The sequence below is a fragment of the Tachysurus fulvidraco genome, chromosome 16 (assembly GCF_022655615.1).
Source record: "Tachysurus fulvidraco isolate hzauxx_2018 chromosome 16, HZAU_PFXX_2.0, whole genome shotgun sequence".
NCBI classification, from domain to species: domain Eukaryota; kingdom Metazoa; phylum Chordata; class Actinopteri; order Siluriformes; family Bagridae; genus Tachysurus; species Tachysurus fulvidraco.
Window position 1 is genome coordinate 2951342 of NC_062533.1, and position 25222 is coordinate 2976563.

The 25222-nt window shown below is 43.8% G+C and overlaps 1 protein-coding gene across 2 annotated transcripts in view; it reads right to left on the minus strand.

The window, feature by feature from the left end:
* Positions 1-25222, minus strand: part of cdc42bpab (CDC42 binding protein kinase alpha (DMPK-like) b) — a 70607-nt gene that overhangs the window by 29705 nt on the left and 15680 nt on the right. For both annotated transcript variants that reach the window (XM_027153572.2, XM_027153571.2), the window contains exons 2-13: positions 22255-22346; positions 19537-19620; positions 19284-19379; positions 16332-16480; positions 5302-5395; positions 4982-5182; positions 4469-4717; positions 2859-2938; positions 2307-2467; positions 1595-1717; positions 1366-1502; positions 115-357 (exon numbers count right to left, since the gene is read on the minus strand). In XM_027153572.2, the coding sequence (XP_027009373.2) occupies positions 115-357; positions 1366-1502; positions 1595-1717; positions 2307-2467; positions 2859-2938; positions 4469-4717; positions 4982-5182; positions 5302-5395; positions 16332-16480; positions 19284-19379; positions 19537-19620; positions 22255-22346 (1709 nt within the window). The remainder of the gene's footprint in view (positions 1-114; positions 358-1365; positions 1503-1594; positions 1718-2306; positions 2468-2858; positions 2939-4468; positions 4718-4981; positions 5183-5301; positions 5396-16331; positions 16481-19283; positions 19380-19536; positions 19621-22254; positions 22347-25222) is intronic.

The window sequence follows — 25222 nt, forward strand, 5'->3', positions numbered from 1 at the left end:
TGTTATTTCAAATTTCTTTTTTTTTTTTTTTTTTTTGAAGCTCTAGGAACTGAGAACAACCAGGCAAAACAAATCAGGACATTTAGAGATTTAGTAGAGAAGATCCGCTCCCACCTCTTTGCGAGCTCGCTCTGCTTTACGTATCTCCAGTCGCAGCGTTTCCACCTTCTGGGAAAGACCCTCGGCCTCTTCCTCCTTGTCTCGAAGTTGGCGTGCGAGCCGCTGCTTGTGTGAGCGCAACTCGGTGAGGCGTTCGTTCAGCTCAGAGAACTCCTTCATGGCCATTTTCCTTTGAGTGTGTGCATCCTTTAGCTCCTTTACCTGGGCCTTAAACTTCTCCTTGATGTCTAGCAGCTCCTGTACAGAACAGTTCAAACATGTAGATCGTGTCTAAACATACTCATTCCTACCAGCTGGTTAATTAACTTTAACTAGAAGATGTGCCAAAACTTTTACATTACCAAGCTAAGAGACGGAAACCAAATCTCGATCCATTACCTGTTCAGGTCTGTCAAGTATCACGCACTGAGAGTGACAGTCACGCATTTGAGTCTTTTCTCACGCCACACATCGTATTTCTCACGCAGAAAAACTTTTTGACTATTTATCATATATTTAATAAGCCGCAGCGCCCAAAACGTATCAGTCCGCACCGCTGTGTCTATGGAACCGGGCAGGAATCAAAGCGCGGCCATTCACTAAATTCCAGGTGTTTCGTTACCACGACGCCTGACACTTATCAGCCAATTAAAAAAAGAGGCTACACAACAGCCAATCAGAAAACAGCACTATTGTATATGGGTAAGATTTAACGCAACAATCGATGAAAAAAAAACAGAGGGTATTTTCGATGGTCGGTTTGAACAAAACCTCAACGCGAAACAGCTCGTCTCTGGACGGGACATTGTCCTCAACCATGTCCCTAAACATGTCTGGGCTTGTGCTGAACTGTTTTATATGGGAGCAACATTACACATGATAAAGGGGTCCAAAAAGGTAACAAACACTTACAATAAACACCAGCAGTCATAATCTCTCTCTCTCTCTCTCTCTCTCTCTCTCTCTCTCTCTCTCTCTCTCTCTCTCTCTCTCTCTCTCTCACACTCACACACACACACACACACACACACACACACACACACACACACACACACACACACACACACACACACACACACACACACACACACACACACATTAATAAATGGAAATTATATTTAAATTAAATTGCGGTCAGTGATCCTTACCAAATACAACAACTCCCCCATTATTTATATATATATATTATACAGTATATAAAAACCCATTATGCTAAACATCTCTTGAACTAGCAGCAAATCTTTCCTTCATGAAAACACGTCGCACCTTGTGCAGGTTGTCTTTCTCCTGTGTAACAGACTGGAGCTGCCGTTCCATAGTCTTCGTTAGCTTAGAGGAGTCGTCTAGGTCGTTCCGTTCCACGCCGGAGTCCTCAAACTGGTGCTGCTCCAGATGACCAGAATCTGAGACACAGCAGGAGGATCACAGTCTCATTACAACAGTCCAGGAGTGTGACTCGGATCAAAACTGTTGTAAGTTTGTGTAGATCCGTAACCTGCTATCTGCTTTTTTAAGATGTCTATCTCACTCTTCAGACTCCTTATCTCCACCTCTTTGTTGGCTCCAGGTGGCCCGGTGGAATTAGTGTGCTGTAGAGCCTGTACCGTCTGGGTGGATTCTGCAACACAAGTGATGCAAGGACATGAAGATGAGTGACATTTGTGTATGACATCTAGCTTGTAGTTTCTTTTTTGATTCCTCAGTCAAATGAACAGAACACAGAGCATTTCTGCAGCATCGTTCGGGTAAGATTGCACCATGCAGGTCGTTTTAATGGCTTTTGTATCTGCAGGGAAAAAGAAAAATCCTGCCAGCAACTCGACCTACACGGCATGTTCGCTGCTTTCTCGCTGCAATCAAACTAAGTTACAGTTCTCTCAGAAGCAAAACCGAGATCAACCGGATCAGGCTCCACGAGAATCCACATCGAGCTAAAAATGTACCAGGGTTCAATTCAAACAGACAAAACACTACACGTGATAGAACGTGGATGGTTAACGTGGATAGTGGATATTTTTTATTTATTTTTGCAAGGAAAACATCTGAAAAAAATCTTTCATGTTCCCCTAAATGGAAGAACCACTTCAGACTGCCAGATGTTGCCTTTTTCTAAGAGTATATATATATGTGTGTGTGTGTGTGTGTGTGTGTGTGTGTGTGTGTGTGTGTGTGTGTGTGTGTGTGTGTGTGTGTGTGATCCTGCTCACCCTGGAGCTTGCGGCTGAGCTCAGTTTTCTCTTGCTCCAGTCGGCGGATCCTTCTTTCATATGCCTCAGAGGCCAAGCTGTCCTCCAAAGTTCTCTGTAGACAGGAATCCACACCTGGTGATCCTCCAGAGTCTTTCAAACAGCCCCGGTCTGACAGAGAACTAACACACACACACACACACACACACACACACACACACACACACAGAAGCACTCTGAAACCAGTACGCACCACTAATCCCTGCAAACAGAACACCACAAGCCACACATATCTAATATCAAAAGACTGTCGATTTCAGATAAACATGGATGCCGTGAGTCTGCTCGCTTTACCATAATCATCGGAATAGTCGGGAGAAACTCGCACCCAAAAGCCACATCGTTCCAGACCAAAGACTATAGAGTTACACGTCACTCGACATGAAGCTTGAACGTATTAGTTAACAGTTAAAGCCGAGCAGTGAATATTATGCCACGCTGACAAATTCCTCTTTTATGATAACACGCTTCGGATCACGACAGATTCGTCTGAAGTCTTCGCCGAACACTTACCACTTGCTAGTGTAGGTGAAGCCGACAAAAGGGAGATGGAGTCCAGAAAAGGCTGCATGGGAGGGTGGTGGCATCGTTTCCTGTGATAATCAGACACTAATAAATCAATGTTTTTAAATATTACTACTATAACTTACTCAATACAAGTTTATTGTCCCTTCATTTACAGCATTGGGTAGATGCCTTATCAAGAGTGAATAACATTTATCACGTTTAGAGTTCAGAGCCCAGCAGCGGCAGTTTGGGGATACAAGGGATTCAAACACACAACCTTCTAATCTCTAGACAACACCTTAACCATTGAGCATCTAACTCCCTCGAATCGTTGTACGTTTTTGGACTGTTTACTTTTGTTTCGTTTTTATTTTGCTCTTTTTTTTTTCATATTTTAACCTCGTACACAAATCGTGGTTTAATAACACTATTATTAAGTCCATTATTAGAAAATGTAAAGTATATGGAACAACTGTAGCCAGTAATGTGACCTACAGTAATGTGACCGGGGTAAGGAGGGTATTAGGCAGAGAAGAAAACAAACAGGACTTTATGGAAAAGTGGCAAGAAGAAAGACATCATTGGGGAAAAAAAAAAAAAACTCCATTTGGACTGAAGCATAGAAAAAGTTTCTTTGGTCTGATGTGACCAACATTGTACTTTTGGCACGAACCGCTCGATTCGGAAGACATCCGGCATCGCTCATCACCCTGAGAACTTCATCCTCCACCATAGTCTTTCACTTGAGTAAAATTCACCAAGAAAAGTGCTTAGTAAGTGTAATGAAATTGTCCAGAGAAAAACTGCTTGAGTAATTACTTTACCCGAGTAACTGCTGCATTAATGCTACAAAACAAAATGTGTTATTACGTTATTATCTCTTCTGTTACTGACCCCTGATCGAGACGCGTCACTTTGACGCCAACCGTTTCTTGTGGCTGCAAAAACATAACGAGTGACTAGTGACTCTTGTCGTAGCCTAGTGGTTAAGGTGTTGGGCTAACAATCGGAAGGTTGTGAGTTCGATTCCTACGTACACCAGGCTGCCACTGCTGGGCCCCTGAGCAAGGCCCTTAACCCTCAATTGCTCAGTTGTATAAAAATGAGATTAAGAAAATGTAAGTCGCTCTGGATAAGGACGTCCGCTAAATGCTAGTTAATGGTAGTGACTAGTTTCCATCCCTAGTTTATGAATGAATACTTATGCAACAAATAAAAGTCATATTTTTTTTTATTTATTTACACTTTTGACAATCATATTTTCCTGCATTCCAATGTTAAGGCATATGTTGTAAACCAAGTTGTAGATTTTAATTCAAGACTAAAGAAATACACACTGTGGAAAAATTCAAGGGGGTAAATACTTACGCAAGGCAGTGCTTATCAGACAAGCTAATCTGAACAAACACAGGACTGAACGTCAAATGCCTCACGCAGGGCTGCATATGTACAGGAAACCGTAGGGAATAAATTCCTGTGATGACGTCAATCCAAAACAGCTAAAGCGACCGACTGGTAACTGGGCTTTCATGAACCGTCGTGTTTTCGGTGAATGACAAGTCTACGGTTCGGTTTAAATTATCTCAGAGAAGAAAAAATGAACTTCCAACACATACCGAATTCTTCAGGCAATCGTCCTCCACGTCAAAATTAGAGGTGTCTGTGGGGCTGCTGACTTCAGGGATGTACGGGGCCTCGCAAGTGCGGATGTCGTCCCAGTTGATGCCTGAGAAAAAGGGATGGTTCTTGAAGTCCTCTATGCCGTTCTGGCCTAGCCGGTGCTCACGAGAGCAAATCAGCCTGCACATTAAATCTTTGGCCTCTTCGGATACATCAGACATCTGCACGGGGAACTGGAAGCGCTCCTATAAAGGAAAAATAGGACATGATGAAGTGACGGATAAGAGCAGCTTAAATATAGGAAACTATGTCAAATCGGTAGTATAAAGTAACACACAAATTATCCTGAATTTAGCCTTAATACAGTACTCTGGGTTAATGACCTCATTGACAGAATCCAGAATAATCCATTTTATGCAAAGAGAAATGAACTTAAATGAAAGTTATAAGACAATGAGTTTGAGTAACAGGTACTTATTAACGTAAGCTGTCACACATGGTGTGCCCACCTTATGGTTCATGATTTTGCCGTATGTCTCCACTAGCGATTCAGCGTAGAAGGGCGTCTCCCCATAGAGCATCTCATACATACACACTCCCAGAGACCACCAGTCACACTCTGGCCCATACTTTCCTTTCCCATCTTCCATGGCCTGCAGGATCTCAGGAGAGATGTAATCCGGCGTTCCCACCGCGATCGAGGATTGCACCTGAGTAAACCAGAGATCAGAGTTATTCAGAGAAACCATCACTCCACAACATGTTCTTCCTGGGAGGGAAAATTCAGCCCCGTAATGCAGCAACCGAGTTTAAATATAGAGGGACTTACTGTTCCGTCTTGCATAAGTTTGAGACAGGAGCCAAAGTCTGCCAAGCGAATGTGGCCGTTCATGTCCAACAAGATGTTGTCAGGCTTGATGTCCCTTTCAGACACAAGAAACCAAATACTAAAGTTTTATATTTTTTGCATATCAGCATTCTGAAACTTTATGATGTAATAAAGAGAACAGTTTTGGCTTCATGATAGAGACGCGAGATGTTCAAGACAAAGACGAAAGGAATATTTTTCTTCCCATGCAGATGGGAACGGGATTTAAGATATAATGCTTGTAGTATAAAGAAAAGCCCCGAGTCCTCGAGCGCCACAGCATGACACATTTAACACATTCATTTATTCATATTCTGGATTTATTTCTCCTGCTCAGGATCTAATGTTTAAATCACACATTTGTTCATAATCTGAAATACAGAACTACTGTTTATTCATAAGGTGCAAACAAAACTGTGAAGGTGGTCACACTGAACCGGTGTCTGCTGAACTACATCAACACTGAGAATGTTATGAAGTGAATACTATAGACTTGTTCTATAATAAAATATATCGCTTATATATATTGCCTTGTGTAAGATCCTTTTTACTGCATTTTGGTTCGGGATTCATTCATTCATTCATTCATTTCCTACCGCTTATCCGAACTTCTCGGGTCACGGGGAGCCTGTGCCTATCTCAGGCGTCATCGGGCATCGAGGCAGGATACACCCTGGACGGAGTGCCAACCCATCACAGGGCACACACACACTCTCATTCACTCACACACACACTCACACACTACGGACAATTTTCCAGAGATGCCAATCAACCTACCATGCATGTCTTTGGACCGGGGGAGGAAACCGGAGTACCCGGAGGAAACCCCCGAGGCACGGGGAGAACATGCAAACTCCACACACACAAGGCGGAGGTGGGAATCGAACCCCCGACCCTGGAGGTGTGAGGCGAACGTGCTAACCACTAAGCCACCGTGTTCCCCCCGATTCGGGAATCAGTGAAAGAAAATTCACTGTATGTGGGTCTTCTACAAACTGTTGCTGCAAAATTCTAAAGTAACAACTGTATAAAATATGTTTGTGTGCTGAAGCTTTACAGTTTCCATTTACTGGAACTGAGAGACTCTGACAGCGTCAATGTCCTTGTGCACAAAGCACAGAGCTCCATGAAGACACGGTGTGTTAATGTTGGAGTAGAAGAACTCGAGTGTCCTGCACAGAGCCCTGACTCTGACTCAACCCCACTGAACACCTTTGTGATGAACTGGAACACCGACTGAACCCCAGACCTCCTCACTCTTACACCATCAGTGTCTGATCTCACTAATGCTCCTGTAGCTGAATGATCACTAATCCCCCCATACACACACTCCAACATCAGTGTCTGATCTCACTAATGCTCCTGTAGCTGAATCATCACTAATCCCCACACACACACACTCCAACATCAGTGTCTGATCTCACTAATGCTCTTGTAGCTGAATCATCACTAATCCCCTCACACACACTCCAACATCAGTGTCTGATCTCACTAATGCTCCTGTAGCTGAATCATCACTAATCCCCACACAGTCACACACTCCAACATCAGTGTCTGATCTCACTAATGCTCTTGTAGCTGAATCATCACTAATCCCCCCCCCACACACTCCAACATCAGTGTCTGATCTCACTAATGCTCTTGTAGCTGAATCATCACTAATCCCCACACACACACTCCAACATCAGTGTCTGATCTCACTAATGCTCTTGTAGCTGAATCATCACTAATCCCCACACAGTCACACACTCCAACATCAGTGTCTGATCTCACTAATGCTCCTGTAGCTGAATCATCACTAATCCCCCGACACACACACTCCAACATCAGTGTCTGATCTCACTAATGCTCTTGTAGCTGAATCATCACTAATCCCCACACAGTCACACACTCCAACATCAGTGTCTGATCTCACTAATGCTCTTGTAGTTGAATCATCACTAATCCCCACACACACACTCCTGTATCTAGTGTTAAGACTTCACAGAAGACCACACTCACTCACACACTCACACACACACACACACACACACTGCTGAATCATCACTAATCCCCACACACACACTCCAACATCAGTGTCTGATCTCACTAATGCTCCTGTAGCTGAATCATCACTAATCCCCTCACACACACTCCAACATCAGTGTCTGATCTCACTAATGCTCTTGTAGCTGAATCATCACTAATCCCCACACACACACACTCCAACATCAGTGTCTGATCTCACTAATGCTCCTGTAGCTGAATCATCACTAATCCCCTCACACACACTCCAACATCAGTGTCTGATCTCACTAATGCTCCTGTAGCTGAATCATCACTAATCCCCACACAGTCACACACTCCAACATCAGTGTCTGATCTCACTAATGCTCTTGTAGCTGAATCATCACTAATCCCCACACACACACTCCAACATCAGTGTCTGATCTCACTAATGCTCTTGTAGCTGAATCATCACTAATCCCCACACAGTCACACACTCCAACATCAGTGTCTGATCTCACTAATGCTCCTGTAGCTGAATCATCACTAATCCCCCGACACACACACTCCAACATCAGTGTCTGATCTCACTAATGCTCTTGTAGTTGAATCATCACTAATCCCCACACACACACTCCTGTATCTAGTGTTAAGACTTCACAGAAGACCACACTCACTCACACACTCACACACACACACACACACACACTGCTGAATCATCACTAATCCCCACACACACACTCCAACATCAGTGTCTGATCTCACGAATGCTCCTGTAGCTGAATCATCACTAATCCCCACACAGTCACACACTCCAACATCAGTGTCTGATCTCACTAATGCTCTTGTAGCTGAATCATCACTAATCCCCACACACACACACTCCAACATCAGTGTCTGATCTCACTAATGCTCCTGTAGCTGAATCATCACTAATCCCCTCACACACACTCCAACATCAGTGTCTGATCTCACTAATGCTCCTGTAGCTGAATCATCACTAATCCCCACACAGTCACACACTCCAACATCAGTGTCTGATCTCACTAATGCTCTTGTAGCTGAATCATCACTAATCCCCACACACACACTCCAACATCAGTGTCTGATCTTACTAATGCTCCTGTAGCTGAATCATCACTAATCCCCACGCAGTCACACACTCCAACATCAGTGTCTGATCTCACTAATGCTCTTGTAGCTGAATCATCACTAATCCCCACACAGTCACACACTCCAACATCAGTGTCTGATCTCACTAATGCTCTTGTAGCTGAATCATCACTAATCCCCATGCAGTCACACACTCCAACATCAGTGTCTGATCTCACTAATGCTCCTGTAGCTGAATCATCACTAATCCCCCGACACACACACTCCAACATCAGTGTCTGATCTCACTAATGCTCTTGTAGTTGAATCATCACTAATCCCCACACACACACTCCTGTATCTAGTGTTAAGACTTCACAGAAGACCACACTCACTCACACACTCACACACACACACACACACTGCTGAATCATCACTAATCCCCACACACACACTCCAACATCAGTGTCTGATCTCACTAATGCTCCTGTAGCTGAATCATCACTAATCCCCACACACACACTCCAACATCAGTGTCTGATCTCACTAATGCTCTTGTAGCTGAATGATCACTAATCCCCCCACACACACACACACTCCAACATCAGTGTCTGATCTCACTAATGCTCTTGTAGCTGAATGATCACTAATCCCCACACACACACACTCCAACATCAGTGTCTGATCTCACTAATGCTCCTGTAGCTGAATGATCACTAATCCCCACACACACTCCTGTATCTAGTGTTAAGACTTCACATAAGACCGGAGTGCGTTATAACTCATAATAATAATAGGTCATATCATGAGAGTTAGGGTCAGATGTCCACAAACCGTCTGCTACAGTATACAGAGTATATAGACAAAGTGTATAGACCAAAACTAATCCCTATAGAAATGATTTTAGAGGGATTTCTGAAGGTGATGTAAAACAAGCTACGCTACTAAACAAGAATAAAGAATTAAAGTATACGTTCTGAGTCACACTGTACAAAAAGAGCACATAGGTTCAGGAAAAAGAAGAACCGACAGCAACATCAACAAAAAGAAGAATGTTAACAACCATCTGAAGAGAAGTCTGGGCTATAAAGTATGTAGAAGTAGAAAAAGTTATGAACAGACGAGGAATCGGTTTAAGATACGCTAGAGGAGAAACGGGATTAGGAATGTCTGGATCGTGATATCTGAGAAAAAAATGGTGAGAGAAGATTTCTCTCTTTCTCTCAAATTGCACTGATATAAGAGGAAGAAATAGAATAGTTTGTTCCTGTTCTGTTCTAAACACCAATCAGCCATGACATTAAGACCACTGGGGTAGTCTACGTGATACGCAGGTATACGCCGTATACCCGCTAGGAAAGGCCAAGGATTTCCGTACACCCACTTAAAAAGCGTGAGGATACGTAACGATATCGTTTTGTGACAGAACTTTCATTCATTAATTCACCTCGTCTGTGTTGCGAACACAGACTGTGGTTGCGATTGCGAATCGCTAACGTTTTCGGACCATCGGGGCTTCCGTGGCCTGTGACCTGATCTGACGTCACCTACCGAGGAGGAAAATCAGTTGCTTGGCGGTGTTTTGTGGCACAAAGTTGAAATTAACTAACTGATGAAAAAGAAGATATGAAACGAAAGCAGACCCAAACTACACTCTGAGTGTTTTCGGAAGCCTGCGCCTAAAGCTACAGCAGCTTCGGGTGACATTTCACCCACGAGTACAAATGTATTTGGAAAGCTTTGTAAACTACCAGTTCATTCAGTTCATAATATTCTGCAATGAAAGACAGAGTGTTGGTGATAAAACTGAACAAATGTTTATTGTTCACTCTTAAATGTACATTGAAAATTGACAGCTGATAAAACCTGAGCTCCAGGTCCCATATTCATATAACATTTAAGGCTAAATGTAGCTCTTATTAAAAGATATATAGTTCACCCAAAAATGAAAATTGCGTCATTTTTCAAAATATCATCTTTTGCGTTAAACAGAAGAAAGAAACTCGTACAGTTTTGGAACAAATTGAGGGTGAGGAAATAACACGATTTCCATTTTTGGGTGAACTTTATAGCTTTAATAAGAGCTACATTTAGCATTCAATGTTATATGAATATGGGACCTGGAGCACAGGTTTATCAGCTGTCTGTCTTTTGTTGCTTATAATAAATGTGAATGTTGATAACACATAAGCAGTCTTTAATAATGCTCTCAATTACATGTAGATGCATATTTTATGCGTTAGTGAGTGTGGTGGTGCCTATGGGGTGTCGCACTAGGGTGGGTGTGCGTATGAGGCTGGGAGGGGGGGGGATCACAGTATACTCACTACAAAAAACTAGACTACACCACTGATTAAAAGCACCTTCCTAATATTGTGTAGGTCTCTGTTTCAGCTCTTCGATCCATTTCTTTATAATGTTTGCAGTGTGTCAGGGAGCATTTCCTGCTGAAAGAGGACACTGCCATTAGGGAACGCTGTTGCCATGGAGAGGTGCACCAAAATTTAGGTACCGTAGGTGCTTCATGTCATGGTAACATCCACGATACCCAAGGATTCCAGCAGATCATTGCACAGAGCAACACACTGTCTCAACTTCTTCCCATAGTGCATCTTTGTGCCATCTCTTCCTCAGGGAAGTGACACACACACGGCCAACAGACCAGGCCTCCTTCTTCCATCACTCCAGGGTCCGGTTCTGATGCTCAGGTGTCCATGGTAGGAGCTTTGAGTGGTGAACAGCTACCCAGTGTGATCTGACTCCTGCACGTTAGAGCCAGCATTCACTGTTTCAGTAATAACTTCTGTGGGATAGGACCAGATGAGCTAGCCTCCATGACCCTGTATCTGCTTCACTGGATTTTCTTTTGGTATATACTAACCACTGCATAACGGAAACACTACACAAGACCTGCTGTTCTAGAGAAGCTCTGACTCATCTAAGCATCACAACCTGGTTCTTGTCCAAGTCACTCACCCATATTCCTGCTTCCAGTACATCAACTTCAGGAAGTGACTGTTCACCTGCTGTCTAATATATACGTATATCCCACCCACTGACAGGTGTCACTGTAACAAGATATTCAGTGTTATTCACTTCTCCTGTCAGTGGTTTTCATATTATGGCTAATCTGTGTATAAATATTTTGTGATATGTTTTCTCACGGCCGCACTAAACGAGACATGACAGATCGCTGGAGAATTCAGTGTGAGCAAGTTTTAGTCTGGTTTTTATTTGCATGCTCGTTTCCTCGAGCCGTTTGTGGGTTTGCTCTGATGACAGCTTACTGACAGAGTGATTTTGTGTGTGTGTGTGTGTGTGTGTGTGTGTGTTTAAATTGCAGTGTACACCTTTTAAAAAAGGTTTTAAATTTTTTAAACCAACTTTAGCTGTTTAAAGAGTAAAGGTCTCATTCATTCACTACCGCTTATCCGAACTTCTCGGGTCACGGGGAGCCTGTGCCTATCTCAGGCGTCATCGGGCATCGAGGCAGGATACACCCTGGACGGAGTGCCAACCCATCACAGGGCACACACACACTCTCATTCACTCACACACACTCACACACTACGGACAATTTTCCAGAGATGCCAATCAAACTACCATGCATGTCTTTGGACCGGGGGAGGAAACCGGAGTACCCAGAGGAAACCCCCGAGGCACGGGGAGAACATGCAAACTCCACACACACAAGGCGGAGGCGGGAATCGAACCCCCGACCCTGGAGGTGTGAGGCGAACGTGCTAACCACTAAGCCACCGAATCCACCTACAGTATGTGCAAATATTCAGAAGATGAAGACCCTAGTAGAATCCAATGCCATACCAAAACCCCAGCATATTAACAGCCAAATAAATACATTTTGTCTCACTTTTAAAGATATATTACTTTCTCACTTCTAGCTATTATGGTGACGTGACGTACGGCTAAGTTCGGTGACCCATACTCAGAATTCGTTCTCTGCATTTGACCCATCCAAAGCACACACACACACACACACACACACACACACACCGCAGCCATTTATGCTGCGGTGCCCGGGGAGCAGTTGGGGGTTCGGTGCCTTGCTCAAGGGCACCTCAGTCGTGGCCGGCCCGAAACTCGAACCCACAACCTTAGGATTACGAGTCAGACTCTCTAACCATTAGGCCACGACTTGCCCCAAATGCATTTAACTCTGAGAGTCATTTGAATGCGAATGAACCAGATGCACAGTGAAAAAAATGCTCTAATATCCAGTGTAGATATTGCTGAGGTTTGTGTTTCCTTGCAAGTGCATCGCAAGAGCAGACAGAAGGAGCTGGAATGGACTCCATCAGTGGCTTAAGAAAAGCCAGAAGAATATAATGAAATATCTTAAGCAACATGACACAACCTTCCTTAGAGAAAAAGAAAGAGTTTGGATGATTTAGCTACATCTAATAAAGACTTTTTTTCATGTCCAGGATATCGACAGACATGATGCATCGACACCACACACGGGTCGTGATCCTGTTGTGGTTTGCAGGGTTAATCCATTTGTTACAGCCTATGTGGGTGTGCTTCCTGTCAGCCAAGCTACGAATAAGAAAAAGCTTGAGAATGAGACAAAGAATGGGAAGTGAGTGAGGTAGGGTGTTAACACCGGCCTATTTGGCAATCGATTGCTTTGTTTGATTTGCAGAGTTATGTTTAAAGCTGAATCCATTTAAGCAGCAAATTTCCATCATATATCTCTCAAGCCAACAGATTAACCTCTTGCCGAGCTCTTATGTACAGTACGCGCTCGTACTTGTTCAAACTAAATGAGCTGCAGCCCGAGGCTCTGGTTGTACCTTTCTGTTTTTGATAGGATATCTGCATAGCCAGTGTGAGTCATCCCGTGCTGTTTTAAGAAAAAAAGTCGTTAGGTTTTGTTAACCAAAATTCGGCTCAGCACAACGTCTACGATCGCGCACATGGCACTAATCAATAATGCAATGTGCATATGGCTCAGGTCAATATCCTGCTGGAGACACACAATGCGATGGTCGGACACCCCCAAACACACACAAACACACACACACACAGCACAACACACATAGACACACAAAGGGACAGATGCAGCTGTGTCTGGTAGAGAAGGGTTCAGTTGTGGCTACAGAAACATGGGCCACTCCTCTGTGCTGAGGGTTTACTGAGCACAGCAGGAGCTCATGCAAATATCTGGGCCAAGAGAACACAGTATTTAAATTCTGCACTTCTCTGTCTAGTCACAGAATTCTACCGATCACAGGATTAGCATTAGCATGTCATCTTAGACATGAGGCCGGTGTGTATGGAGGCTTTGAACAAATCTAAACATAAAACAGAAGAATTATCGGAATAAAAGAAACGACTCACCTGACGAAATATACTCAATTCCAAATTATTTATTCCAAGCGCGAAGGTCGAAACTTGTTTTTGTTTGATTTTGTGAACCTTTGTTAGTTTTTTCCCCCCCGTCCTCCTGTCGTTTACATCGCTAGGCCTTATTCAGTTTATTCGGAAATAATCTAAAAATGGGACCTAAAGTCTCCTCCAAAAACACTGGAACTGCAGGCCTGTACTTTTTGTTTTGTCGTACACCTAAGACATGTTGGATTGACATCAACGAATATGAAACAATAGATCAGAATTGTATGTCCTGATGTATACAGTACATCTACATGGGTTGAAAAGACCTTTTGTTTGAAGCCACACATTTTTCAATCATTCGGACGTATCGGAGCGTGTCTGAGATGTAACCAGGTCACATTTTGCCCGGTTGTGTCCTGTTAAATTCCATTGTTTAAACAGTTAATAGCTCTGAGTTTTGACCAGAGAGATGTCTATGGGAGAAAAAGCAAGCTATTTCATAGCCGAGTAAAGAAAGACAATTTTTTTATGTTTTATATATATTCCAATGTTCCAGTGAACTTCAACAGCCTGGCATCCTGTCCAGGGTAAACCCTGCGTTGTTCCCTGAGTCTCCTGAGATCGGCACCGAGTTCCTGGTCTTCCGGTAGGATAAGCAGTGTAGAAAACGAATGAATGGACATTCCAGTAATACTTACAGTATGCACAGCTAAAAATGGTGTTATGTTATAAGTTGTAGATGAAGATCTCACACATTTAGATGTAAATATTATGAAATTAAATTCTGGTCCATTGTCTCATTTTCTGTCCTCAAACCCAGATGTCTTCAGTCAGTGTATAAGAAAAACAACAGGACTTTCGAAACAGGCCGTATGAGGCTCTGGACGGGTTGTTTCGGAGAGCGTGTGTGCTGTGCGGCCATTTCTAGCCTGTACTTATTTACTATTTATTCACATACACTGTTCTGTCTTAGTGGACCGCAATTTGGATATTTTCTGTCTGTCTGTGTTATTTTTACTGAAACACAAATAAACATCAGAGATGCCTGTGCAATGGTTATTTTTACACGTTACTCAGCATGTGAACACACACACACACACACACACACACACACACACACACACACACACACACACACACACACAGTTTGCTCTCGGGAGGATCTGACCACGCCGTCCCCACCCTCCCATAGCGAGATGTGTCAAAGTCTCACGGGAGCAAGCTGACCACACCTCTCACCCCATCATTACCGCCTCACTGCTACCCCCACTAACCCCAAAACCAGCATGCAATTATCATGGCAAGAATAGAACGTGTGTTTGTGTGTGTGTGTGTGTGTGTGTGTGTGTGTTGGGGGTGTGCATAAAAATAAACGCATGTGAGAACGTGTTTGTGTTTTAGAGGGTGTTGGGAGGGGGTGGGGTTAGGGCTAGATTGGGAGGGGGATGTGTGTTTCTCTCTGCAGGGTTGATTTAAAGTCCCAACCTTCACGAGTGCAAACACATTAATCACAACAAAGCTCGGAGCTACCCGTATTTCGTCTTCATCCAAACGAGAACGAGCCACTTCCTGTGTATTTACAGGTTTCCCAGCAACACTCACACGTGTGTCTGTCTGACTGAAGACGATCCTGTCACACCGCAGAGTTCGCCTGACATGATTTTTATTCACGAGACGCTCTTTGTCATCGTACTGCATTTCACACTCTAGGCAGGATTGCGACAAGATATTGAAATGACTAAACCTGCGTTTTCACAGCGTCAGTTAAATCACTTAAAGTTCATCCCCCTGCTCGAGCCTGGCTAGTGTCTGGCACATAAACTACACTGCTACATACATTCATCCACAAATCAGACGTTGTTCCACTAAAAATGACATCTTTTGCTCCTTTTAACCACAAATCAGATGTATTATTACCTCAGCTGGTGGGAAATCACCAGTATCTGTTCATCAAATCTGCACATAAACACGGCGATTATTATTGTCAGGAGCTGCTACTAGAAGCAAGTACCTCACACCTGCAGGGTCGGGGTTCGATTCCCGCCTGCTCCTTGTGTGTGTGGAGTTTGCATGTTCTCCCCGTGCCTCGGGGGTTTCCTCCGGGTACTCCGGTTTCCTCCCCCGGTCCAAAGACATGCATGGTAGGTTGATTGGCATCTCTGGAAAATTGTCCGTTGTGTGTGTGTGTGTGTGTGTGTGTGTGTGTGTGTGTGTGTGTGTGTGTGTGTGTGTGTGTGTGTGTGTGTGTGAGTGAATGAGAGTGTGTGTGTGCCCTGTGATTGGTTGGCACTCCGTCCAGGGTGTATCCTGCCTCGATGCCCGATGACGCCTGAGATAGGCACAGGCTCCCTGTGACCCGAGAAGTTCGGATAAGCGGTAGGAAATGAGTGAGTGAGTGATGAGTAAATTGGGTTCCACTTCTTTGTGTAGCCCCGCCCACTTTATTCTCATTACGAATGACTGAATCTGACCATTTTGCAATAGAGATACAATAATGGGAGCATTCTGATCTAAGATAAGCTCTGCTAAGGCCAGGTGATGGAGGTACATCAGCTCACCTGTGGATGTAGTGCAGCTGGTGGACAGAGTCGATCGCCAAAACCATCTCTGCCACGTAAAACTTAGCCATGTCCTCAGGCAAGCGGTCCTCGAACTTGCTGAGCAAAGTCAACAGATCACCGCCGACGTAGTAATCCATCACCAAGTACTGTAGAGAGAAAAGAAGAAAGAAAGAACAGATGAGACTTTGGAAACACACAAGACAGATGTTTCCAATGATGGAACCGTTCATAAAAACCGAATCTCCGTTTACGTTTCCATCCCGCTGCAGGAAGATCGAACGTTATGTAGGATAATCTTAGCATTCAGCAAAAAGTACAGCAACACACTGAACAGGAGAAGAAGTGGAAGATCTAGAACATCTAGAACAGATGTTTAAACACACTACAGCAGCAGTTTGAAGCCCCGAACTTCTGATCAGTAACCCAGAGTCTTACGCTACATTCAAATAACCTCAGAAATGAAGAATTCAAAGCTTGGAAGTTATGACCTCTTGTCAGATGCAGCATCAGGCCACTGAATCACCAGGGAAAAGTGTTTTTGTTTAGCTTCGAGTTAATTAAATCATTTTAATAATGTTGCAAATGATATAAAATCTGCTCGCTCTACACAAACCATCATTTCCATGCTCGATGCCAGCCGGGTCACACGAAGCACACGGAAATAACCGAAGCTAAAACAAAATAAAATAATATCGTGAAAGAAGAAAAATATCGACCGATTCTCAGCCAAATTTGGGATTTTAATATAGTGGATCAGTCAATCGGTGCTGCGGAAAATACACAGTATTCCGGTCAACAGTGAAAGTGTGATTTTTTTTTTTTTTTTTGATGGGAGAAATGAACACAAAATCAGGTGCTGTGATATTCTGAGGATCTTTTACAGGTTGCACGATTCCACTCAACTATAAACCGCTGTAGAAAAGTGTCACCCAAGTGAGGATGAGGTTTACTTCTGAGTCTGGTTCATAAATTTGTTGTGCAGACTGAAGAAAGCCCAGGTGTTTAGTCTTGGGTCATGAAGAATAAGGGGAGGAAAATACATAAATGGGCATATGGGTGAAAGGTGCTGGAAAAATAAGGGGAAATTGGTGAAAACGTAGCGGGCGAAGTCGGTAAACAGGGGGATGTGAGGAAGGTCACCAGGTGGGACGCCTAGGAGCGCCAGGGTATATATGGAGGAGATTTTCAGGGGGTCGTGGGGGTGTTTTTACTTTTGCAAGAATGTCGAGAGAGTTTTTTGTTTTTGATTGATTTTTGCATGACATGCTCTTTTTGGGCTTTTCATTTGTTACTTTCAATCTTCTTAGAAGATTGTTGGCTGATTGACCGCAATAAAGAAGTTTGCTCGTTCGCATCACACCTCCAGGGTCGGGGTTCGATTCCCGCCTCCGCCTTGTGTGTGTGGAGTTTGCATGTTCTCCCCGTGCCTCGGGGGTTTCCTCCACCGGTCCAAAGACATGCATGGTAGGTTGATTGGCATCTCTGGAAAATTGTCCGTAGTGTGTGAGTGTGTGAGTGAATGAGAGTGTGTGTGTGCCCTGTGATGGGTTGGCACTCCGTCCAGGGTGTATCCTGCCTCGATGCCCGATGACGCCTGAGATAGGCACAGGCTCCCCGTGACCCGAGAAGTTCGGATAAGCGGTAGAGAATGAGTGAGAGTGAGTGAGAGTCTAACTAAAACAGTCTTTAGTAACCAAAAAGAGAGGAGGACACCCTGCGATGTGTCGACTTGGAGACGGGCTCTGAGTTACGACGTTCCTCTCAAGGTTTCTTCCTCATATCTTTTTTCCAAGCCACTGTTTTTATTGTGTTTCTACACTTCTGTAAAGCTCCAGATGTCAGCTGTTAAAAGTTCTATACAAATAAATTAATTTGATTTGAAATGAACTGAACGTTCGGAACACGAGTACAGCTCTCGTACAAAGCCGTTACACGTGTGTCTTCACTGCTAGAAGAATCTTGCGCTTGTTAAATCTACAAAATAAATAAATAAATAAACAAACAAACAAACAAATAAATAGATAAAAATCGGCTTTGCGGAAAAACCTGCCGTTTTTTTTCTGGGGAAAAAAAAAAAAAAAAAAGATTTTTGAAAGATCCCTGAAGTGGAAACATGGCAGCCGTGTGCATTTTATTTCACTTTTAGTGACTGTTCTGTAATTAAAAGCATTCTGAAATCAATATTACTTCCACTTATCAAAACTCTTATTAGGGTTATTTTTTTCACCGTTCAACAGATGCGAGCAAATAAGTCACATCCTCTACACTCCACCAAGAAGTGTGATACACCTCCATCACTCATCCCTCAACAAAGACCTATTTTCTTCTTCACACTTCGTCTAAATACCTCACGTCCTCTCACCTCCGTGCTTTCTTTGTGTTCTTTTCCCACAAACCTTATCAAAATAACAACTTTAGTCTCCGCAGCCAGCAGACTGTATCTGTAACTTAAGCGTCCCCATTAGTCTCATCATTGCTTACAGATTGTAATCGGACGAGCGATCGGACCTGAAACACACAAACCGTTGAATGCCATGACAGATTTTCCTCATCGCGGCTCAAAAAAATCATCCGTTAGAGTTGAATCACACAGATAAACCCTCCCTCCTCCCTCTTTTCACTGCTCCGTAAACACAGACATGGGAAAGTCTCTCTCAGTAGGAGTCAAAAGCATCTACACACACACACAAACACACACACACACACACACACACACACACACACACACACACACACACACACACACACACACACACCAGCTGTGAGATAATTTCCCCTGAATCTACAGTCTATAACAGCAGATTCAGGGACAAGCCCAAGTCCATTTTAAGTCCAAAGATTATCTGATATCAACAGCCAGACAGCAGCCAGAAACCAACCACTTTTTTTTTTTTTTAGGATGACTCCAACAAAATTACAACCCTACAAAAATCATGGGAAATTACTCACCAAGTTGTTCTCATCCTGGAAAGCGTAATGTAAAGTGGTGATCCATTGGCTGTCCCCGTTCACCAGCACGTCCCTCTCCTCCCGGAAACATGCCGTCTGAGAAAGGAACGTATAAAAACCGTCACAGGAAGTCCATTAAAATCCAGTAAAATATAAAAAACATTATTATTAGCTTTAGGTATAAAATCACAGAGCCATATTTCGCGTGTGTCACACTGTAAAAACGGAGCCGGGATTGTAAAGCGACGCTCACCTCGGCCCTCTTCAACATCTTCCACTTGTTTAGGATCTTCATGGCAAACACTTTGTCTGCGTTCTTCACCTTTACAACAGCTACCTGTGAAGAAGTGCATTTACAATGGTGGTGATGAAGACTACAATAAACTAGGTTAAGCTACTGTAGAGAGAGAGAGAGAGAGAGAGAGAGAGAGAGAGAGAGAGAGAGAGAGAGAGAGAGAGAGAGAGAGACAGAAAGAAAGAAAGAAAGAAAGAAAGAAAGAAAGAAAGAAAGAAAGAAAGAAAGAAAGAAAGAAAGAAAGAAATATAGACCTCCGCTCCCTCCCTCCCCTGCCTCTCCCTCTCACCCTCCCTCCCTCCCTCCCTCCCTCCCTCCCTCCCTTCCTCCCTCCTCCCTCCCTCCCTCCCCCTCCCCTCCCTCCTCCCTCCCTCCCTCCCCCTCCTCCCTCCCATCCTCCCTCCCTCCCTCCCTCCCCTCCCTCCCTCCCTCCCTCCTTCCCTCCCTACCTCCCTCCCTCCTCCCGTCCCTCCCTCCCCTACCTCCCTCCCTCCCTCCCTCCCTCCCTCCGCTCCTCCCTCCCTCCCTCCCTCCCGCCCTCCCCCTTCATACCCTCCCTCCCTCCCTCCCTCCCTCCCGACCCTTCCCTCCCTTCCTCCCTCCTCTCTCCCTCCCTCCGCCCTCCCTCCCTCCCTCCACCTCCCTTCTCTCCCCCTCCCTCCTCTCCTCCCTCCTCCCTCTCTCCCTCCCTCCCTCTCCCATCTCTCCCTCCCTCCTCCCTCCCTCTCCCCCCCTCCTCCCTCCCTCTCCTCCCTCCCTCCCTCTCTCTCTCCTCCCTCCCTCCCCTCTCCTCCCTCCCTCCCCTCTCCTCCCTCCCTCTCCCTCCCTCTCCCCCCCTCCTCCCTCCCTCCCTCCATCCTCCTCCCTTCCTCCCTCCCTCCTCCCTCCCTCCCTCCCTCCCTCCTCCCTCCCTCCCTCCATCCCTCCCTCCCTCCCTCCCTCCTCCCTCCCTCCCTCCCTCCTCCCTCCCTCACTCCCTCCCTCCCTTCCTCCCTCCCTCCTCCTATCAAGAAAGAAAGAAGGAATTCGGATTGTTTTTCTTCGGACACTTTCCCTGACTAGTGGCATATGACCAGGATACGTTGCGCTCACTTCAGTACTGCGCACCTCTACATCAACCACACAACAGACAGAAGGCACTAAATGTCCTGCAGTGTGGGGGTTCAGTGCCCACTAGGCACACGGTAACACAACACTAATTCTTTGGCCGTGTTTTTGTTCCCTACATAGTGGTCTGATCAGGGAGGGAACGCGCTGCTCTTGGCCTCTGGCTTTACTCATGATGGACTAGCTTTCACGGTTCTCTTTGCTCCTTAACATTTAAAAAAAAGGCAGTTCCTCAGTCTGAGACTTTCATCAGGCCACTCATGTGAAACAATTAAAACACAGAAAGTTTGATAAGAACAGAGAGAATAAGGACCACGAGCAACTTATGAACACTGTCTTTGGAAATGACTTGAATGTTAAATTTCTTTTTTCACTTGAACTCAAGGAGTCCAGGTATATCTTATAATTAGATGGTTCTGGATGGCCTGCTACTAAATAAACAGGAATAATAATAATAATAATAATAATAATAATAATAATAATAATAATAATAATAATAATAATAATAATAATAATGTAAAACACCTGCTGATTCCTGCTCCAAACTCAGAGTCATTCAAATATCCCAAACCCACTGAATCCCACGAAGCGTGAAGATACAGTATCTCATCCGAGATCTTTTTCCACTGTCCGATTCCCCTCAGCTTCACTTCCTTTCAAAAAGGTCTAGTAATATAAAAAAGTTTGGTGTGTTGCTGCTTCTAGCTGCGTCTGACAGAGTTGGCGAGATTTAATAGGAATAAAATGCCATGTTAATTTGTGGATCATGGATATTTGGATGGATCATGTATACAGGATACATGATCAAAATATCCATGGATCATGGATATTTCTGACTCTGGCTTCAGAACGCTCTCCATGTGTTAAAGCAATCCAGGCTCAGCTGGAACAGGCTGAGAAGTTTTCTGAGTTACGGTGAAATAAAAGCCCAATAAAAACGTCTGCTAAGTCAGCCATGGGGGCTTTAACGCTGGGCTTCTCTCCAGAGCCCTCTTGTTCACAAGGCCAGTGCTCAACAACCAGGTCTCAACACCTACTCCAAAAGCACTGGCTTTCTTGGCATACCTGTGTGCCACACATTCCCCAGTGAATGCATCATGGCTGGTGACACTACCAGCTATATTACATAAATACCGAAGAGCGCCCCTTACCCATTTTCCGAGTGTAATACAAACAACCCTGCATCATAAAACCGCACATTTAAGCCTTGTTCAAATACGTTTTTTTGACTCAACAAGCCGATATCACGTCCTACATATTCTCTATATTTCTGAATCACGGTCCCACTGACTTATGCTGAGTATTAAAGAAAAAAAAAGGAAAATAAATGTACATGGACGACCAAACGTACCAAATGTGCAGACACGCACTTTTACATCATTAGATTACATAATTTATTCATTTATAATTTCTTAGTTAGCCGATTATCCCACAGCATGTTGCGTTTTTGCGTATTTACGGCTTCCTCTAAGGCATTGTTTTACAAGGCCTCCGTCTGTGCTAAAATGATCAAATGAGCTTTATGGTGCAAATAGGAATAACTTATTACACGACGTGCCGTACACATACCTCCCCGAATGCTCCTCGACCAATCACCTTCAGGATCTCAAAGTCCTCCTTGTGCAGGCGCATCTGCTTCACTTTGGAGGTGAAGGGTTTGGCTGTAGAGAGATGAGATGCGATCAGATCAGATCGGTATCAGTCTAAAATGTAGAAATAAGTAACAAACGCTAACAATGCTAATAATAAGTCTAGGTAAATTTCCAAATACCAAAAGGAAATCCTGTATAAGAGACACTAAAAAATCAGAGATGAACGAAAATGAACTTGCGTACTTTATTGACAAGGAAAGAGTTGCTTTAGACATCCTTAGACATACACTCAGCTGACACTGTATTAGAAACACCTTTACACTTGTATCCAAATCAGTGTGGCACCAACGCAGTGTATAAAACCATGTAGATGGAGGTTCAGCGTAGCATGTAATTGCTACCATAAAACATCAGAATGGAGAAAGAGTGACTTTGACCACCTTTGGGGCTGTTGGTGATAATAACTTAAATAATAACTCTTTACAACCATGGTAAACAGAAAAGTATCATTTGCTTGTCACATACAGTATACATTACAGCACAGTGAAATTCTTTCTTTGTGTATCCTAACTTTGGAGGTTGGGGGTCAGAGTGCAGAGTCAGCCATGATACAGTGCCCCCGGAGCAGAGAGGGTTAAGGGTTAAACTGCCTGACAGGGTCAGCTTGGCAGTGCTGAGGCTTGAACCCCAATCCTCTGCTCAACAATGCTGCTGCCCGACTCGAGACATTGACATGGGACAACGCTGCCCGACTTGAGCCTCCAGTGCCCTCGAGGCATATAACTTGAGCAGAAAACCACATTGTGATCCAGTTCAAGGAATCTGAGGCATGGTATAAGGAGTATAATAGAGTCCCATAGTCTGTTTAGCTGATATACCATGAGGATGATAGAAATATCAATCCTATGATCATTCATTAAAACACATTTCTCAGCAAACCGGACGTCACACTTGCACGGCTAATACGACGATTATTAGTGTGGAACGTTATGACTGATTTGTCTCCGTTGTTTCATTCAAGATGGAGGAGTCTAACTGTCTGAGGAACAGAGGAACCTGAAAACTGAAAAGGGCAGGCGCTGGATTTCAGTCCATCGCTCTGATAAAGAAGCGGGCCGCCATAATCACATAAACACGATCACACGACTATCGTTACTATTAATTCTGCTTAAAACAATCCTAAAGTCTTTTTTTTTTTACAAGTGAACTAGAACGGTCCCTGATTTGTTTTTGTCAATGTGACTGCAAGAAGAGGCTTTAGTAAAGAAGATCCAAAATCTCTCATCTTCCATTAGAATGATAAATGGTTTCATCCAGTTGGGGGGGGGGGGGGGACAAACTAGGCCTCTGTAAATGGACTAAGCTTACACAGAAGCACTTGAACAGTGCCTACATCACCCCTGCTTATGCTTTTAATAATGATGTGCTAGACAAAGTGTTCCAGGTTGTGAGCACTGCCCATTTTTTCCAGAGTTAGATTTGTTTAGGTTTTTCTAAATACATTAAAGTTTGTGTTTAAGTGTTAAATTTTTTTGTACCACACATTCTTTCTTGACAAAAAAAAGTATATTCTTTTGAATAACAAATCTTTCATTAAATAGGTCAAGGGACAAACCAAATCCCAAAACAAAGCCTTCTTATCCGCATGATTTACAACGGTAAAGTTTAAATAAGAATGTCTTCAGGTTTCCTCCGGGTACTCCGGTTTCCTCCCCCGGTCCAAAGATATGCATGGTAGGTTGATTGGCATCTCTGGAAAATTGTCCGTAGTGTGTTTGTGTGTGTGTGTGTGTGTGTGTGTGTGTGTGTGTGTGTGTGTGTGTGTGTGTGTGTGTGTGTGTGTGAGTGAGTGAGTGAGTGAGTGAATGAGAGTGTGTGTGTGTCCTGTGATGGGTTGGCACTCCGTCCAGGGTGTATCCTGCCTCGATGCCCGATGACGCCTGAGATAGGCACAGGCTCCCGGTGACCCGAGAAGTTCGGATAAGCGGTAGAAGATGAATGAATGAATGAATGAATGTCTCCATATGTCATGGAGATATACTAGATTATTGTCTCACCCTCATTATGATTACTGTTGGCTAATGAACCAAGCAGGCTTATTTTTAAATGCAAAATTAAACTGTCGACTTAAAGCAATGATCATGTTCATTCTTGAACTCGATCGAGTTTCCCAGCACTAATAAATCTATATTTATTTATACACTTCTCCTGTTATTGAACATCATCCATTTTGAAATGGAAATTGAAACCCATAGTCTGGGCTTTGGGTGACCTGATACACAGAAAAGTGAGACACTGGACTGATCGTTCGGTCCCTTCTGTAATCTGAATGAAAGTGACCTGAGTGAAGTTGCCGCATTGCGAGACTGTAAAGACACATCTGAAACTGGCGGAGAGAGTGTGAGGGTTTGTGAGCTTGTGAGAAACAGAGAGAGCTGAGGTAAATTTGTCTTTACGTTCAGGATTTGAGGGATGTATAGAAGTCTACGAGGAGGTATTTACATGCGTCGGTGTGTGTACGTGCTCTGTGTGTGTGTTGTCCTACAGATCTGGCAATGGGACATCTGGAAGTCATAAGAGAAATTATTTACGGTCGTGGTGAGGTAAAAGCACAAAAATGCCGCCTTGAGGAGAAGGAAGGACCTGGGAAATGGCTTCCCCTGCCACCTTCCAGAGAGCAGAGGCGTGTAGCATCCAGCACAAAAAGACATATATTTACTGAGTATGTGGTCAGTCAGATTATTATAGAATATTACAGCTTATAGTATAGTTTACAGAAATATATTACTTGTTTTTTTTTACTAGTTTATTTATGTTCATATTACTTATGTAGCACATATAACATCCCAAATCCACTCAAATGTTTCTCAACAAAAAACGATTTCATTGCTTATACTAAATGTAAACGACTTTCTACTGAACTTGAGTTTATGAGGGCTGCAGAA